This window comes from Cibotium barometz, chromosome 32 (genome assembly GCF_041138505.1).
Source record: "Cibotium barometz isolate CiBa-2024 chromosome 32, ASM4113850v1, whole genome shotgun sequence".
Classification (NCBI taxonomy): Eukaryota; Viridiplantae; Streptophyta; class Polypodiopsida; order Cyatheales; family Cibotiaceae; genus Cibotium; species Cibotium barometz.
The window spans coordinates 35,402,544-35,422,085 of NC_141077.1; the positions used below are offsets into that span (position 1 = coordinate 35,402,544).

At 49.9% G+C, this 19,542-nt stretch overlaps 1 protein-coding gene across 1 annotated transcript in view; it reads right to left on the bottom strand.

The window, feature by feature from the left end:
• Positions 1 to 1,441: 1,441 nt before the first annotated feature.
• Positions 1,442 to 19,542, bottom strand: part of PUM23 (pumilio 23) — a 78,741-nt gene continuing 60,640 nt past the window's right edge. Inside the window, exons 6-10 of the mRNA XM_086772328.1 lie at positions 3,913 to 4,032; positions 3,647 to 3,829; positions 2,667 to 2,815; positions 2,338 to 2,520; positions 1,442 to 2,069 (exon numbers count right to left, since the gene is read on the bottom strand). Of these exons, the coding sequence (XP_086628454.1) occupies positions 1,829 to 2,069; positions 2,338 to 2,520; positions 2,667 to 2,815; positions 3,647 to 3,829; positions 3,913 to 4,032 (876 nt within the window). The 3' untranslated portion in view covers positions 1,442 to 1,828. The remainder of the gene's footprint in view (positions 2,070 to 2,337; positions 2,521 to 2,666; positions 2,816 to 3,646; positions 3,830 to 3,912; positions 4,033 to 19,542) is intronic.

Here is a 19,542-nt window from a genome sequence, read left to right on the forward strand (position 1 = left end):
AATAAGACCTTAAAAGATCAAAACCCGGTTGGATCTCAATAAGTACAATGAGAGAGAACCACCTAGATATGGGCTTGCCTTACGTGGACAAATAGGCCACTAATTAAAGTTGAGCATGGACTAGTCACTTAGTCATGGTCTTGGTCCATAAAGTTGCTAGGAATAGCCAACACGCAACCAGGTTAAGCTCTAGGAGAACACTAGTTGTACCTCGCCCTAGCAAAGTCTCATGCAGTTTGAACTTATTATTTGAAAGCTAGGGCCAAGCATAAAGCGAATTTTCAACCAAGGACCCATTCTTTTTCCCTTTTTTGGAGCGGTCCACAACCAGGTCTAGATTTGTCTAAATGAGACAAGGTTCGATATGCCATGTATAGCCAACTACTAATCTTCAGTCCTAGCACCTCATGTCCTATTTCCAATTGTCCACGTGCTATCTCTAGCCAAGCATAAACAAGAAAAAGAGCAAGGACACCAAATTTGGGAAATTTTTAAATTTGGCCGTTTGAGGCACAAGGCGAGTACTAGGTCACAAACTAGTTAGTCCCCAACAAGTCAAATGAATAGTCCACACCGTGCAAGTGCTTGTGAACTCTGTGTGAACTTGCAACAACGACCATAGAGGGTGTGTTGGTAAAAGGTGCATGTGTGAGGTTGGTGAGAAGTTTTAGAGATCGAGATGACCTCTCCATGTTTTCTCAAAATCATATGTTGAATTAGGTCCTTAGCGTTGAATGCACAGACATCAAATGAGCTACTGATGGGGTAGGGGTGTGAAAAGACAAATGTGATCCTTTTCCCTTGCCTCTGTGCAACCTTGCTAGAGATTCTATTTTTTTGTTTTAACGGCACTATATTTTTTTTGTTCTTGGTGGGAAATCAAAGCCACAATCTTCAAGGTCAGGGTGCAATTTCTTGTAGGCCATTTCCAAGTTGAAGAAGAGTAACAAGAGCCTTACCAACTTCTAGCATTGAGGTCTTAACATGTTGGTGAATCAAGGAGTGGGCTTTGCTATAATCTCTTCTTGTCAAAGAAGCAACATCATTTTCCATTGACAGCAACAATCATGCATTGAGCTTTACTCAGCAAACTTGCTCCAAGAATGACTTCTTTGATGATACTTGCAAGGACAGCATGAAACTGGCAAAAGGATTACATATAGCATTAACCAATTTGAGCAAAACATGTAAGCCTCTGACTTTCTACATATAGTCCACTCATGCAAAAGGCATTAGAATGAGGTGGCCTAGTGATACCTGTCTCCAATGATAGGATTTTGTCACTAGCTTCCATGCACTTTTGTTTGATACCTTCAAACATTCCGTGACTAAAAGCAAATGCAATTCTGAAAGGCAACTTCTGTAGTAGTTACAGCTCTTTATGCAGTTATGTTGACCTCTACTAGACCTTACTATCTACTAGTATAAAACACAAAACAAGCATAGGAAACACTTTAGGCCCTTTTTTACTCATTATTCCGGATGTGGTCAAAAGAAATTGTTCCACTATTGAGTATTTCACATGCACTGTGGATGGAGGGCTTGGGGGGCGCATGTGGATAATTAAGTGTATGTATGGTGCATACAATCATTCATGTGTAGATAAATGTATGTGTTTGAATTTGACTTCGAGTGCGGGCCAAAAGAGCCTTCATAACTTGATTGACTAAATTACACTCATATTAAGGGGGGAAATGATACTATTAAGGACCCTACCAAGGAAGAAGATGAGACCCATGTTACATTGGCATCCATGACAGCCCTTGTTTCCTTGATCCCCTAACTTGTTTTCAATGGCAGGAGCATTCCTCACAACAAAGAAAAGTCTCTATAGCATCCCCTTCTTCTTTTTGCCTTGCATACTTAATTCAGGTTTCAATTCCAACCCTGCAGATTTCCTTTTCACTTTGTGTCCAGATCTTGTGGAATCCAAACTTTGAGCGCTGCTTGCATCAATTTGTCCATTCCTTTCAAAGCTGCTGCCTAGGTTGAACACATCAGCAAATGCTTTCAAGGTCCCTTGCTTGGCAATTATTCTCGTTCGCCATTGGTCAGGCATCATGGAGTATCTGTACATAGTAAACAGTGAACTCCCTTAGAAGGAAAGGGGAAAAAGCAAGAGAAGGGGTGAGAGAGAGAGAGTGATGAGTCTTGACCCTTATCAAGTCACAGCCAACCCAGCAGACCACATATAATCCATATGGTCACACTGAAGTGCAGGACATGGGACTTGAACATGGGATCCCTGGAATAGGAGCCTGAAGTGTGAACCACTATGCCAGCACTCCATGCACGCGCGCAGAGAAGGCTGACTATTCTAAGTGCTCAGATAATTACCCCATTATGTTGAATTTATTAATAAGATGCGGCCCATGCTTGGTCTTTGCAAGTTCAGTTTGCACTGTAGCCAGCTCTGAAGCGATTGCTTCTTTTATGTCTATGTCTCCTACAGAGAAAAACTTTTCCAGTGTAAAAGAGCTGAGCATGTGTGATGCTAACTCTGCAAAATGTCCTTTTAACCTGAGCATCCACCATTTCAGCCAGAAAGAAAAACAAAGTTAATGTAGTAAGTCCACTGAAAGTGAATATACTTCAGATAAATATCATTTTGTCAAAGCATTTAAAAAAGGAGAGCATGATGGCAAAGATGTGCCCAGTAACTTTACTTTGAGAGAAACCGATTTTTGTGTTTCCATGGAACATCTGAAGATAAGAAGCTTTCAACCACATGGCATCCCCCTGGATCTTTGATAGTTGCTAGAATCTCCACTGACTCCATGCTGACCAAGCTTAACCAAAACTGCTGGTTGCACTCCTGCAAACCTCAAATAGAAATAAAATTATGTGATTCCAACACAAACACTTGCAAAACCTTTAGTATTCTTAAGTCATGAGAGTAAATAGTTTTCTGACCAAAAATTACATCATAACATCAGACCACAGAACCCTATGTATTCTAAGCCATCAATCAAGTAACCACTTAAGCAAAGGGGACCCAACAATACAGCAAAGCTGAGTCCTCGAAGCATGTTAGGCATTGCTAACAAGCGACTTAATGAGCCAACAGTTTTTAGAAAAGAACGCAGCAGGAAGACTATATTATGTGCACCTAAGATAGAATGGATAAGGGAAGGGGTCCACCCATTATCATTACAGAAAAGGGAGGATAGGATGTGGTCACCCATGCCAGGAGCCGCATGATAGAACCTAGCTCTGCAGAGCATGTGTGCACATGCATAAGAAGGTTTCTCATCAAACACAATGGCACAGTTACACACGTTCCAGGGACTCTTAATTTCATCCATACACTCCAAGAACTTTATGACTGCAGTCTCAGGTCAAGGGCAACCAAAGACAAACCCTTCAGGGACGTTAAGGTTACTTATTTGCTCTGGAGTGAATGTCTTTCTTCGCAGTCCACCATCAACATAAAATCTACACCTTCAGATAAACCCATGGCTGTGCTGAAATGTGTGTCCTGAAACCATGGTATTTGAAGATAACAACATTTGCAGACTATTGAACACTCACAGAGGTCCACACATAAATGCTTGCACACTAGGAATCTTATCACTCTAGCTGCAGCCATATGCATTATAAAGAAAAACATAAACTTGGCCAAAAAGGACAGGTATCAAATGCTGGCCTTAGGATAACTGAAAACTAACTGCAGCATGGTACATCCAAGCACCGACATTTTCTTTCCAAAGACCGGATTCCAATCCTTCAAGCCATTACTTCTGGCATAACTCTCAAGAAACAGCAATCGTGGCACCAAACCAGGAGCGGCAGTTTCCGAGTTTATGGCCTTGGCAAGTGACCTACACACCTGAAGTCACATTTTGCATGTGAGATAAGAGTTGGCATTGGCTAAGCACATTCAAAATGAATGCATGTGCCACATAGGCATACCTCCTGCTCATTGGAGTGAAACCTTTTGCAAGCGTGCAAAATACTAGTGATGACGCCTGAACGCATTTCCTTGATTAATGTCCAAAAATTAGGTCTCAGCTCTGCAAATAACAAATCCACCTAAAGCAAGATACATTAATCTCTCTCTCTCTCTCTCTCTCTCTCTCCTCCGCGTTGAAAAAGACCAAGCAATTTACCTTACTACACACGAAGGACTACATCTTGAAGCTAGAAATAGAACAGCTTCTTATTTTGTCTAAAATATCCTAAAAATAAATGCATGAGATTGGACAATGGTTCCAACCATATAATATCCAACTTATCCAACAATAGCATCTTGATGGAATTCACATGATTACTTGGAAAGTGCTTCCAGGATTGAGAACACCTCCCCTCAACCCCAAGAAGGCAACAAAAAATTGGAATACCATGCCTTACCCAAGCCAATACATTGATTCTTACAAGCATACTATAGTCTATAACTTCATGCCAAAACAAAGTGAGATGAAAGGTAATATCCAATACTATTTGAGGACCATCTCTGCATATTAATTAATGACCACCAAAAAGAAAGCATCTCACCTATTAGAAGAGTGTTGACAACGATCCACATATGAACAATCCACTTGCAAAAAGATAACCCACACAGAAGCTGCACATGACAATGTCTCATCGCTGTCTATTTGGAGATTGGCCCAAAAGAAGAATTGAAGCATAAGGAAGAGGAGGTTGAGAGGCTCTGAAGACAACTACTTCAGCAAGAGGACATCAACAAGCAGTTAAAAGACAATCCCGAGCTGAAACGAGCACTTAGATTCAGATTGTCTCCCAAACTCAAATTGATCAAGAATATCAGATTTGGCTAGGCAGATGTAGGCAAAACCAAGAGATTTAGCAATTTCCTATGTCATGAAGAAGAGGATGTGGACGTGGGAGTACATGGGGACTTGAATCTTGTCAATCCCCCTCGTTTAAACCTTGATGGTGTGGCTGCCTGGCAGACAACCAGGGTTAATGCCAAGAGTGGGGTTCCTACCATGTCTATACATTCACCCTCTCCACAATTATTGGAACCCCGAATTCCCCTCATAGATGCCTTATTGCATGATGAAGAGATGCTAGACGTGCCTCCACCACACTTGCATGGAAAAGGCTTCATGCCGGGATTGGATAAAGATGCATGCTCTGCCTTTGTAGATAGGACCATGAAGGTCACTCCCATTGTTGGGAAGATCCACACACACATGCAGGGTTATGTAGATCATGAGGACTTCTTGATTGCGCTAGTACTTGGATGTGATTTACTTTTGGGAATGCCAGGGCACGCAAATCGTAATCCGAGAACAGATTACGAGACTGAGAAGCTGGTAATAAGCGTAAAGAACATGTGATTGATGCAGGCATTGCCAAGGAAATAATCCCTCTTGTATCCCATATTCAGATTAATAAAAAAGTAATTAAAAAAATGGTTCCTCGTATTTGATTTTTATCAGAGATGTGCTTGAACATAGTAATGTAAACGTGGATGCATTGGCAGATGTTATGCGGCTGAATTTCTACATGAGTTCCGGCAATTGATTTGTAGAATCTTTGCCGATCAGCTTGCCTCTGGAAAGGACGGAAGACCACACCATAGAGTTGATTCCAGGTAGGTCGCCTCCAAACCGAACAGCTTACTAGGTCACTGCTATCCGGTCATCCTCACACAAAAGAAGGATGGATATTTCAAGATGTGTTCAGATTACATGGCCATGAACAAGATTTCCATCAAGAATAGGTTTCCCATACCATGGATTGATGAGACTGCCTAAAGGGAGCACCAAGCTTTAGCAAGATTGACTTGAAAAGTGGGTATCACCAAGTAAGGGTAGCGCCTCAAGATGTGCATAAGGCAGCTTTCCACACCTCATGGTCATGCTTTTTGGCCTCACAAACACCCTGGCCACTTTCACTAGATTGATGCACCACATCTTTAGACAGCATTGAAATTTTACTCGCACATTCTTTGATGACATTCTAGTCTTTTCTCAAAGAATGAAGAAGAACATGCAAAGCATTTGGCAATTGCCTTTGAGGAGCTTCCGAGGCACAAGCTCTATATCAATGGCAAGAAGAGTGAGTTCTTTCTCTCGGTGTGACTTGGTTGAACACAATGCTAATCAATACACTTAAATACACTAAGATTTGATGGACACTTACTCAAATACAAGAAGTAATTTGCTGAATTGACAAGAGAAACACAATGAGCCGGAATGGCCGACCCCTCCCTCAAATAAAGTAAATTGATCTTGGGAGAATCAAGTACATAGTGTCATGGGCATTTTTGACCAGATTTCCATACCAATGCTTATGAATACAATATTGCAAACAAGTGGTTGTCGATGTAAACTTGCAACTCACACTACCCTCCATGGTTGTTACGAGGCGCGCACCTAACGAATAGAGGCGATCGAAGCGTACGGACGCGGGTTCGAGGCGTGTACGGATCTTCTATATTTTTTTCCGCATGTTTTTGCTGAGTAGCTTGTTTTGTGCAGTTTTCGCCGTTTATGCCCATTTGGGATAGTCGGCCATTTATGCTCGTTTGGGAAAGGTGGCAGCCTGGGCGAATCTTGAGATTGCCCGTTTATACCTGTTTGGGTACTGCGCCCGACTGGCCTCTCCCTCTCTTGTGCAGGCAGCAAGCTCTGGGCTATTTGATACAGCCGCCACACAGGCTGTAGGCAACAGAAGCATCCAGTGAGCACTCTCAATCTCTCTCTCGAGTCTCCCCCTGTCGAATCTCTCAAGACTCGTACCCAACCCACTCTCTCACTCTCTCCCCCTCAAGACAGCCCCTTTCTCTCTCTCTCTCTCTCTCTCTCTCTCTCTCACACACACACACACACACACACAAACACTCTCACCCTCTCACTCTCTCTCCAGACATTGTATCAGATCCACCATGATGTAACTTTTTGGTCTCATAGGTCATTATGGCCTTTTGAAGACGTTAATATAACATTTCATTTCTCCCTCTCTAACACACACCCTACCTCTTCCTCTCTCAAGGTTCTCTCTCTCACACACACGTCACACACACTCTCTCTCTCCCCCTCTCACACACACCCTCTCTCTTCCGCCCTCAAGGCCTCTCTCTCTCTCTCTCTCTCTCTCTCTCTCTCTCTCAAGGCCTCTCTCTAGAGTCTAAACACACACAATCACATGGCAAAGTTGGGAGGAGATGGAATCTCCGAATGTCAATCCATTCCACAAGCCATTGCCGATGAGGTTATTAGGGAGAACTCTCATTTGCAAGCGGATAACACAAGGTCAAGCCCACCTCTTCGACAACAAGAGCTCAAGGAAGAGACAGTCATGCCCTCTTCGGCATCAGGAAGCGCGAGTGTCAATATTGGAGAAGGATCGGGGTCAAGCTCCCAATCAAAGCGACCACGACATCCCTCTGATGATGCTGGTGCTAGAGGGCTTGTACAACCCACTTTACAAGCCACTCAAAACACGAAGGCCTATGTAAAAGAGCGGCAACGAGTGACAGAGATCGAGATTGCACGCACCATCATTGAGTGCAATCTCTCTTTTCATGTTCTTCAAACCCCGCAATGGAAGAGAATGATCAAGGCCATTGCTGCGATGGATGGACAGGAGTGAGCTACGCCGACATGAGGACAAAGAAGCTCACCAAGGAGAAGGAGAGGATTGGTAGATCACTTGAGCCTATTCATTTGGGATGGGCCAAGTATGGATGTAACATCCTCTTTGATGGATGGAGTGATCGGAAGAGAAGAAGCATCATCAACATCCTCGTGTCTTGCCCTCTTGGCATGTATTTCCTATGGGCGATGGATGCCAGGAAAGCCGGTAAAAAGACAAGTGGGAGTTTCATGTTCCAACACATCCGCCAAGCAATCATCGAGGTAAATTATTCATTGTACATACTATAAGTCTACATGTTTATGTAACATAGTACATGTCACATAGTACTAATTACATGAGCACTTTGGGTTGTGGGTTGGCCTTGCAAATGTGGTGCAAGTCATCACCGACAATGCATCCAATTGCCGTGCAATGGGTCGCATGGTGGAGAAGGAGTTCCCGACAATTGTTTGGACTCCATGCGCATCCCATTGCATTGACTTGCTCATGGAAGATATCGGCAAGTTGGCTTGGGTCAAGGGCATTTTGACCCAAGCAACCACCATTGTGACCTTCTTCACTAAGAAGGTGAAACCCTTGGCCATCTTCCGTGTTCATTCGCGATTGGAGCTCGTGAAGCCCTCCAAAACAAGGTTTACCTACATGTGGATTGTTTTGGAGAAACTACATGCCGTTCGTAGCGAGATTCAACGCATGGCGGTGTCCCAAGAGTGGGAAGAATGGGATGATCATCTAAGCCCCGAGGCTTATGCGGTGCAACGCAAGTGCTTGGATCCTTCTTTTTGGGATGATGCACGGGCTGTCGTAGTTGCGATGACTCCATTGTACTGAGTACTTCGCATGTCGAACATGGAGGGATCCACTTTGGGCCTTCTCACAGATTTCATGAGAAATGCAATTGAGGAGCGTCAAGCTTGCACGACACTTGATGCAAGAAGGTTAGTAAGTTATTTTAATTCATGTACTCGTGTACATAGTACTTATAACTTGTAAGCTTGATTTTAATTTTTTCTATATATAATGTGGCATATGCTTTAATAGGCTTGATGAGATCAAGACCATTGTGGAGATGAGATGGCAATGGATGTGTAGGCCTATTCATGGTATGGCCGCATTCCTCCATTCTCTCTACAATACAAGGGAACTCTTCTTGGATCAAGAGATCCGGTCCAATGCAAACGTCTACATGCGTCGTATGCTTGATGATGAAGCACAAATCAAGATGGACGAGGAGCTCATTGCCTACAACAACTTGACCGTGCAATCGTACACTCGTCCTACTTCTAGAAGAAGAGAGGTAATGGTGATGGTGGGAGACGTATGGCTATTCCACCCCATCTCTAGAAGCTTTTGCCATGAGGATCCTTGCCCAAGTGACGGTCATTTGCCATTACCTCTTCTAATTCTATTTATTCATATTATTAAAATTTAATTTAATTTTTTTTTGCTCTTAGGATTGCTATGCGGGTGCATGCAAGAGGAATTGGAGTGCATACTCCCTCGTGCACACGAAGATTAGGAACAAGCTTAACACATCCCAGTTAGAGCATTGTCGCGTAGCTAACTTGCGGATGGTACAAAATCTTCAAGAGCTTCACATCCCGAAGTAAGTAGGCATCTAGATTCTCTAATAATCAAAATTTGTAATTTTAATGCGTTCTATTTAGTCTCGACTATCTTGTAACCTAGAAGTTACAACTTACAAGTTATTATTCTGTCAACTTGAATGTAGGTAAATCCCGATGACATCCAACTCACTGCAGAGAACCTTAGGAGCATTCAACCAAGGCAAGAGACACCGGAAGATGCCATCTATGCTGAGCTCCATAGAGAGCTAGAGGAGATAGATTCACCCGTACTCGAGGTTGTGAGCGCCTTGCTACTAGTGGTTCTCATTCCACCACCACAAGCAAAGGAGCCATTAGTGTAGCGAGTCGAGGCTACCAGATTAGACGGGGAGGAGCTTGACCACCAATCCAAACATATCGGCGATGACGGGGCTCTACTAGCTCTTCTACTTATGCTGCAGATGAGGATGCATCACTTGGTCAGGATGGAGCCCTTGAGGATGTAGATGCTCGGAGCCCCGAGTATGATAATGATGGCAATCTCATCTCAAATGGGGATTTTCATTTAGAATCTAGTGAGGAGCCTTCTCCTAGTAGTGATGATCTAATGCCTCGAGTAAGGCTGCTAGTGGTAGATCCGATAGTTCAGACTTTGGAGCCCCGAGTATGATGATGATGGCAATCTCATCTCAGATGAGGATTTTCATTTAGAATCTAGTGAGGAGCCTTCTCCTAGTAGTGATGATCTAATGCCTCGAGTGAGACTGCTAGTGGTAGATCCGATAGTTTAGACTCTGGAGTCTGAGACTCTGAGTGAATCTTTATGATGATCATTGATGATGGCATGTAATATGTATGAATCTTTTTGATGTATGCATTCTTAATCTATTGTCTTTGACTCTTTGAGTGTTCAATCATTCTTAATATTTGTAAAATTAAATGGTGATATCGTCTAGACTCGTCACTCTACAGTCTAGACTCTACCGTCTAAGTCTTGAAAGTTGACTCTAGTTTCTCTCTCTCTCTCATAATCTATCTATTTATCACTATCTTTTTTTTTTTTTTTTACGATCCTTCTATTAGTTAATGAGAAAACGCCATAAGGCTACAAAGCTCACCTCACAAGGAGGGATAATAAACACAGTGAACACCGGAGCTCCACCCCCGTGGCTGGCCGCTCTCTGGGGGGGGGCTACCTAGTAGTACATGCGGGAGGTGAGAAGAGCCAAACTGGAGGCCTGTAGTGCCAAGTGACATCCTCGCCCCTCGCGATGAGGAAAGGGCCAGGCTGCCAAGTGCGGAGAAACGCCTTGCGGCGATCTCTCATGCGATCTGAGTCGCCCTGAAGTTTCCCCCAGTGTCCTCTCAAGGTGTGAATGATGTCCACCCAGAGGGCCTATATGACCTCCGCCGATGGAGTCGCCTGGCGGTCTATGACCTCCCTGCATCGGGCTCTCCATATGTGCCAAGCCGTCATGCTGCTGATCATCTCCCATCTGTGCCCGTCCCCCTCCTGGGAGACTGCCGAAGAGAAGTCTGGCGTCGGAACCACCGCCATCGCCCTGTCAGAGACCTGGATGGTCACACTGCCAGGGACGTCCTCGTATCCAAGGGCCGGGCCGCTGTCCGTGGCCCAAGCCACCGCACCCCACGTCACCATCATCTCACCTGGCGAGCCTGCAAAAACCATCCTGAGAGCGCGCTGCCAGACCTGCTGTGCCTGTGGGCAATCCCATAAGCAGTGCCGCTGCGACTCCTGCGCATGGCCGCACCGAGGGCAGGACGCTGGGTGTCTGCCAAAAGCTAGCCAAGCCCCCACAGCCAGTCCTCTATGCGCTGTAAGCCAGAGAAAAAGCGTCACCTTCCGGGGCCGGAAGCTGGCCCAAAGGCGCTGCCAGAAGTCCCTAAGGAAGGCAGGGGAGAGCCCCTGTCGCCGCCAATGCTCGGCCGCCGCCGGGGTGCCCGCTATCCTGTGCCTCTGGATCCGCCGCCCCAGCCTCGCTGTGTACTGAAAAAAGGGGGTGCCTGGGCTGGTAGGGGCCGAGTAGGGATCTCGCCAAAGCCACTCGCCTGGATCCCACTGAAGGCGAATAAGAGGCCTGTTGTCCCAAGCCCATAATCTCCAAGAATAGTCCTCCCCTATCGAGGCCGGTGAGGGGTCTACATGCCACTGTCTCTGATGAAAGCCGACCACCCGCACCCTTTGAAAGATACAACCTTGGAACTCATCCAAATCTAGTCGGGTCCTATGAAGCTGGCCTCCCTCTCCCACCTCGAAGGTGAGTGGGGCGACTCTCTCTGCTGAGCCGCAGACCGCTAGAAGGATCTCATGCCGAGTAAAGACGCCCATCCACTGTGGAGGTGGAGGGTCCTGTACTGGAGTCCGCCACTCCCGGGGGATGGCCGCCTCAATGTCCTGCCTCATCAACTCTCTGCCCCTCATCCCGCTGAGTCTCCTCTCCTGAACCTCTAGAGGCAGCTGCTGAAAACATATCCAGTCGTCTAGGGACTGGGCTGGGCCGGAGCTCAACGGGCCCCACGACACGTGAGATCGCGATCCAACTGTATGACCACTGGGAAGTCGGATCAAGGGGTTCCAGATCAATGGCTGCCTCAGGCGCTCCTCATCGGTGCCCGGGGGAGTCTGGAAGAGTGACGGCCTCAAATGCTCCCAGGCCCTCAGAAGGCTAGCTACAAAACGCTCCTCGAAGCCAAGGCCCACTCCTCTGGATCGCTGCTCTATAAAGATCCACCTGATATGCTGGGGGTCCAGGGGCCGCTAAGAGAAGGAGTGCGGCTGAGAATCCTGGAAACAAGAAACTCCTTCCACGGCTCAGCGCCTGGTAGGAGGCCACGAACCACCAACTTGCCAAGCAAAGCTCGGCTCTGACAAATAGGATCAACTATGCCCAGGCCGCCTCTCTCCCTCGGCTGAGTGATCACAGCCCATGCCACCTTGGCCCTGGCGGGCCGCCCGTCGCCACCGGACCAAAGAAAGTTCCTGATGAGCCTCTGCACCTAGCCAATGCACGCCCGAGAGAAGGCCCAGCAAGAAGTGATGTACCACATGGTAGCAAGCATAACCTGGTTGGCCACAACCACTCGGCCAGCCAGAGATAAACGAGCGGTACTCCTATACAGAAGCTTCTTCCGAATGCTCAGAAGAAGGGGGGCTATCTGCTGCTCCGGAGATATGTCAATGCCCACATAGCATCCCAAATAGCGCACTGTAGTGCCGGGGGCAGCCACTGAAACCCATCAACTGGCCTCCAAGTCGGGGGGGGCACAGAACTGACCCACAACCCACACGACTTGTGCCAGTTGATCAAAGCGCCCGAAGCTCTGCAAAACCTGTCCATGGCTGAGGCGAAGCGGCGGAGGTTCTCCTCCCCTCCCTGAAGATAGACAGCAGTGTCATCCACAAACTCCGAGTCTAGGAGCTCCTCCGAGGTGCGAATGGGGAGCTGGAGGCCCCGCAAACCTGTATCCTATGCCGTCAAGAAAGTGCTCATGGCCTCCGCCACAAAAAGAAAAAGAAAGGGCGCCAAGGGGCACCCCTGCCGCACCGAGCGCGAGAGCTGGAACCTCTCTCCGCGCACGCCATGTATCAGCACCTGGCTATGAGCCGATGTGTAGAGTGCAGAGACCCCACGGATCCACTGAGGGGGGAAGCCCATCCTCTCCATAGTGCCTTCCAAGAAGGCCCAGTCCACCCGATTATATGCCTTCTCGAAATCGAGAAGGAGCACTGCCAGATCCTCCTGCCAAATCTAGCCAAAGCCGTAGCCTCCCAGAAAGAGAAGATGTTATCCAGGATGCTCCTATCCTGGATGAAGCCTGTCTGCGTGGAGTGGATGATGTCTGGAAGGTGAGGCTGAAGCCGCCTGCTGATCGCCTTAGCTAGGACCTTGTAGGCCGTGCCTAGCAAGGTGATCGGTCTCCACTGTCTAATCTCCAGTCTGTCTCCTCCCTCTTTGGGGATCAAGTGAATCAACCCCTCTGCCATGCTGTCCGGCATGTCTCCCGACTCCATGATCTCCTGGAATGCCAATCTGAAACCCCTATGCAAGAGACCCCAGTACCTCTGGAAGAAAGCCACTGAGAGACCGTCCTCTCCTGGGCATTTGCCCCGAGGAAGTGCCAGAAGAGCCGCCTCCAGTTCCGTATCCGAGAAGGGGGAGAGAAGGGAGTGCTGCAAATGGGCCGGCACAACCGGTCTCGTGAAGCTCCACACTACCTCCCGAGCCTCTCTCACCCTGTCATCTGCTGGCTCAGCAGAGAGCAGATCCCTGTAAAAATCTGTGGCGATCGCCCGAACCCTGGGGGGATCCACCACTACCTGGCCATGAGCCTGCCGAAGACGCCTGAGACCCTCTCGTCTGAAGCGAGGCCCTGTCGCCTCAAAGAAATCTCGAGTCACTCTGTCTCCAGCCTGTGTCCAAAAAGAAGCCCGAGCATGGAATCGGAACTCCACCCTCCTCTCCTCGATGGATCTGATCTCTGTGCGAGCTCACTCCAACTGCTCTGAAATCCAAGGGCTCGTAGGATCCCTCTCCTGAAGTCTCTGAAGGGAAGCTAGACTCCTCCGCAGGCTCCTCTCCTGCTCTCTGAAAGCCTCCAGACGGTCCAGGGCAGCCTGTCTGAGCATCCTACTGATCTCCTGCAAACCCCTGTCAAGATCGCTGGCTACTGATCCTCTCCTGAACTGAACCTCCTGCCAGACCTGCTCAACTTTGGTCGCAATCTCGGGCTCCTCTATGAGACAATCTGGAATCCGGACGCTCTGGCCTCGCTCTCCTCTCGTAGGGTCCTCGATCTGGAGAAGCACTGGAAAGTGGTCTGAAAACGAAGAGCCTGCAAGTATACCCACACTGCCACCTCTATCGCAAGCCCACTCATCAATGTAAAACCTGTCGATGCGGGAAAGGTTAACTCCTGTGGCCCGTCTATCCGAGCACGAGAAAGATAAACTCCCCTGCAACCTGCCAAACTCCGAGAGAGTCCACGGATCCTGGCCTCTCACCTGCAGCACTAGTTCCTCCCAAGCAGCGAGCTCCGGCCCATGAATGGTCTCCTGGCTGCCCCCCATCCTGTCCTCTGCATCCTCCAGCATGTTGCAATCCCCCCCTAGGCACCAATGGTCTGCCATGGGGAGGGACTGCCTAATGGTGCTCCAGAACTCAGCTCTCCCGGTCGCCCCATTAGGGGCATAGAAGTTGAGGAAGCCAATGCGGTCTTCCCCAACCCGAAGGATGATCCACTGCGCTCGACCCTGGACCAGAGTGCCAGAATCCACAACCTCGGATAGAAGCTGCTCGCTGACTGAGATGCATACTCCACCCTGGTTCCCCTAGGAGCCATATGCCGGTGACCAAAAAGTGTGACTCCTGCCTGGCAAGATCTTCCCGCAAGTGCGGGTATGCCCGGCAGAAAGGTGGTGCTCCTGGATGAAAAGGATATCTATGGGTCCTCCAACGAGAGCCCTCTGGATCTCCTGGCGAAGTCTGCCCCGACCAATGTAGCAGCGAGGTCCACCAAGACCCTGGATGTTCCATGAGAGGATCCTCATGGATGAGCTATGGCAAGTGAAGCAGCCGCCACTGGCTCACCCCTCTCAGCCGGCCCGGATGAGCTGCCCTCCACTCTGTGAGTCTTGGGCACCGGCTTGGAGGGAGAATAGTCACTGTCTGTCCGGGTGCGGAGTCTCTCCAAAAAGAGGGTGACCTGTCTCTGTGTCCAGCCCCACTCCACCTTCGCCCTGTCCAGGGCATAGGCGTGAGACCAATCCTCTGCATATATGTATCTAAATGTAGGCTGCATCCTCGGGGCGGCGTGGAGGAGAATCAGTAGCACCGCCTCAACTGAGGTGTGGACCGGATCCGCCCGCCAATCTCCTATACCAAACAAGCTCATGCGGGCTGAGTGTAATCGGGTGTGCAATAGGTCCGTGAGCCCCAAGTCACTGAAGTGGTGAGAAAACTCCAGTATCTGATCACGCAAAACTTCCTCTACAGAGTTGCAATCCCATGCTGTGTCTGGGGCAACACTGAGAGGAAAGGAGAAGGCCACCATGCTGCTCACCACTGAAGGAGAACAAGAGGGATGGCACACCACGCAAACTCGCAAGGGCGCGACCAGTGTCTCGAACGGGCCAGCATCCAGCCGAAGACACCTGAAAAAACCGTAGTCCACTGGGAGCCCCATCACTCGCGGGGGCCCCCAGGGGAGGCTGGAGAGAACTCTGTGGCCGGCGAAGCTAGGATCGCCATCTCCACCGGCCCGGAGTGGCGGTGGAACAGCCGCTGAACTGAACTCTGGCCTACCCAGCTGTGCTGCCCCGGGGCAGTGGGTGGTCTGGAGGAGTATCCTGGAGAGGCCGAGGGAGGGATGGTGGCTCGCGGAGAGGAGGGGGGAGAGCGAGGAGAGGATGGAGAGGCATCTGCCAGAGGAGAGGTGTCAGGGGGGGCCGCCGGGGGAGGCGGGAGGGGGGGGGGCTGGGGGGGGGGGGGGAGGGGAGGGTGGAAGGAGTGCTCTCCGAGTGAGGGGAAGAGGGGCCGGGGGTCGCAGAGTGCGGCCCAGGATCCTCAGGAATCTGCTCCATGGAGGGGGCGAGGCCCCTCGCGGGGGGAGGCGGGAGCGGGGTCTCCACGTGGGGGGCTCCACCGGCGGCCTCAACGGGCACTGAGACTGAATCCTCGTCCATCGGGGTGGGACCTGCTGGCCGCCTATCCCTGACTGGAGCATAAGTGCGGGTAGGTGCCTGGACGCCAGCCCGAGTCGCCTGTCCGCCAGCCTGTGCTGCCTGCTGGCGTCTGCGACGGGCCTTGCGGGCCAGGCGTTTCCGCCGGCGAACCTCCTGCCATCCGCCAGCCTCCTGGGTCTGCGCGGCATCCTCCGCCGGGGCCTGCTCGTCAGATGATGGCGCCTGCTGAGACGAGCCAGGGATGTCCGGTCTCTGAGGTGGATGGCCACCCCTCGGGCCTCCTGAAGGGGGTCCAGAGGCGGCAGAGCGTGAAGGATGAACCCCCTTGCGGGGACAAGCACGTGCGAGGTGGCCCATCTCCCGACAGATGTAGCACTGGCTGGGGAGGCCCGAATACTCCCCGCGCTGTATCAGATGTCCTCCAGAAAGACAAGGGAGGAGGATCGTCTTCGGGAGGGACTCCGGTGACGGAACCACAACACGAATGGCCGGGAGTCCTGCTGCCCGAGCTATCACTGAGGCCGCTGTCTGAGGCGTCTCCACCACCTGCCCGAACGCCTTGCCAATGGATGACAAGAGGGGCAAGTACTCCCTACGGAGTCCAGGAAAGCAGATAGTGATGGGGAAACCTGTCGCGCCTGCTAGCGGGTCAGAAGCGGGGTCGAAACCGTGAGTCCATCGCGCCAGGAACGCCCGGGATGAGCGGAGGGCAATGGGGCTCCGAGCCAGCACCGTCTGAGCTACCTGGGGGGACTCGAAATCCACCTGGTAGTAGCCACGTCCCAAAAAATCGACGCTGACGATCTTGGCAGGCACGCCAACGAGGCTGCCTTGCAGAAGGTCGCGAAGCTCTCTCCGCATCGGACGGCTACCCACTATCTTGCAGACCAAGGAGGAGGCCTCAAGAGCGGATGCTGTGGAAACAAACAACTGATGATCTGCATCTGTGAACTCCAGACGGAGACCGGAATCGGTAGGGGTACTCGGAGCGGCTTCCATGGAGTCCTCCAGAGGGAAAAGGCCAGAGACCGGGGTCACCAACGGGAGGGACACAGCCCTACGAGGAAACGGAGAGGCAGAAGGAGAGAGGATAGCGGGGGCGGAGCCGGGGGGGGGGGGGGGGGGGGGGGGGGGGGGGAGCTGAGGCGGGGGAGCTAGCGGTGGGAGGAGGGGCGAGACGGAGGGGGAGATGAGGGAGAAGGCGGGGGGGAGAGCCGCGAAGGGGAGGAGAAGGCGGGGGGGGAGAGATGGCGGGGGAGGAAGCGAGGAAGGAGGCGGGGGGGAGAGAGATGGCGGGAGAGGAAGCGAGGAAGGAGGCGGGGGAGGAGAAGGCGGGGGGGAGAGATGGCGGGGGAGGAAGCGAGGAAGGAGGCGGGGGGGAGAGGCGGAGGAGATGGCGGGGGACAGGCGGGCGCGCGACGGCGAGAAGCAGCAGGGGGAAGGTAGACGGGAGGGGGATGAGGCGGAGCTCGTGGGAGCAGATCGACAGTCTTGCTTGCAACCAGGCCGAACTCGACCTATGTTTTTATTTATCACTATCTGTTGGGGTAAAGGCGTTATGCCCACCCTTATAGTGTGTACAAGCCCATAAGTTACAGTACATAGTACACTTAGTACTTTTAATGTACTAAGTGCACTATGTGTACTAGTGCAATATACATGTGTGATAGGGGAGTCACACACTCACTTGATGAGTTGACTTATCCCCACAACTCTCTCTCTCTCCCTTGCTTCTCTGTGTATGTCTCCCATGAATGAACTCTAACCTAACCCTAATTCAGGTTTCTCCCCATCAACTGGTATCAGAGCCGGTGCCCGTCGAATCTCTGTGCAAGCAGGCTTGCTCGTGTGAATGTGGTGAGGCGCCTACATCAACTGGTCGCAAGGACACGACAAGAGCACCACACAGGCTGCGCCCAACAGGAGAAGAACCAGCAGGTAGTCTACGCTGCCCAACAGTCGCAGCAGCCAAAGCAGGTTGCGCTCATAAGCGAGCGAAGAAGATAGGCGAACTGCAAAGCGTCATCAGCACAGTGCTACTAGGCGAAGCTAGGCGAAGGCAGCGTGAAGCGTGTGCTGTAGGCGTGTGCTGTCTGGCTGCGTGTTGCACGCTAGACGCCTGGCCAACTGGGGTAGAAGCGATAGGCGAAGCGTGAGCTGGCCAACTGGCGTAGAATGCGAACCCAGGCGGACAGCCACCCGACTCGTCGACTGCAAGTGTAGGCGCCACCCGACTCATCAACTGGTGTAGCGCTGCTACTCGGTGAAGAGGCCAGAAGCGACCTGATCCGCCTTCTCTGCTCAACCTTGCCATCAACGCAGCTGTCTGCAACGTGCACCACATCACCAACCTCAACTCCATCCCAGACGCCATTGTAGCCGACCCCTTCCAGAAAACTTTAGCTTCTGGGAAGCTGACCGATTCTGTCCTAAAAGTCTTCATGGCCACTGGCAACAAGGAAGTCTTAGGCATCGACAGCTGCAGGAGCATCAGCATCAGCATCAGCATCAGCATCAGCATCAGCATCAGCATCAACAGCAAAATCGACGCCCTCCTTTCCTGCAAATCAGAGTAAATCAGAAAATTTCAAGGTATTCTGCTTTAATTTTTTTTTTGGGATTTGCAATTGAGCAAGTACAGTAATCAATTGAGCAGGTACAGGTGCCCAATTGCTCAATTTTTGAGCAAAATTGGCAAAATTGGGTGACATTGGTCACAATCAGGATAAATTTGCAGGAAATTGGTCAAATCAGGATCAATTTGCAGGAAATTGGATGTCGAAATTTGGGGCTTTTGATGTAATTGTGCAATTAAGCACTCATACATGCTGTATGATGTGAAAAATCGCACATTTGGGCAAAATCGCAGCAAATTGCAGCAAATTGCAGTGCAAATCAAGGGGCTTTTGTGCCGATTGAGTTGATTTGCGTGCAGGCAATCGTATTTGATGCTGTGGATAATGTGTTGATGCCTTACAAGCACTCAATGTGCCTGTAAATCAAGGGGCTTTCATGTATTTGATGTATATGTGGCTAGGGGGAAGCATCGTGAACACTCTGGATGCCTTCATGTGCGCCAATGTACCATGCATGATCAGAAATTGATCTCAAATCAAGGGGTTTTTCAAGTTTGTATGCTTGTTGAGCTTGGCAAAGCAGCAGGCAAGACATTTATGCCTTGAATCCTCAAAAATCAGCTTGCAGTCAAGGGGCTTTTGCCCAATTTCTGTTCGGGACTGTTTTATGCAGTGTACAGGACTGTAAAAGTCTGATTTTCACTCATTTGGACAGCCAGGAGAGCATTTATTGCTATTGTACCTGCTGGTACAGATTTGGCACAGCTTTGTGCATGTTTTGGCATGGCTGTACACTGTTTAGAGTGATCAAAAGATTCAATTTCAGCTGCTGAAATTGCCGGTACAGGTTTGGTACATCATTGGTGAGCACTTAGTACTGCTGTAGAGTACTTTGGAAGGGCAAAAGAGCACATTTAAGGTGCTGTCCAAAATCTGCAGCAACCAGATTTCGGTGATTTCATCACAAAAAGTGGGAGAAAAGTTGCATTCTTGCTTCCGCAGTGGGAGATAAAGCTTGGGAGATAAACTGTGAGCACTTTGTGTGCTTTGGGTGCAGTGTTTGCACATCTTTTGGTGCAGTGTTTGCACATTTGCAGGGAGTCAGGCATTGACAGGTTGCATATTG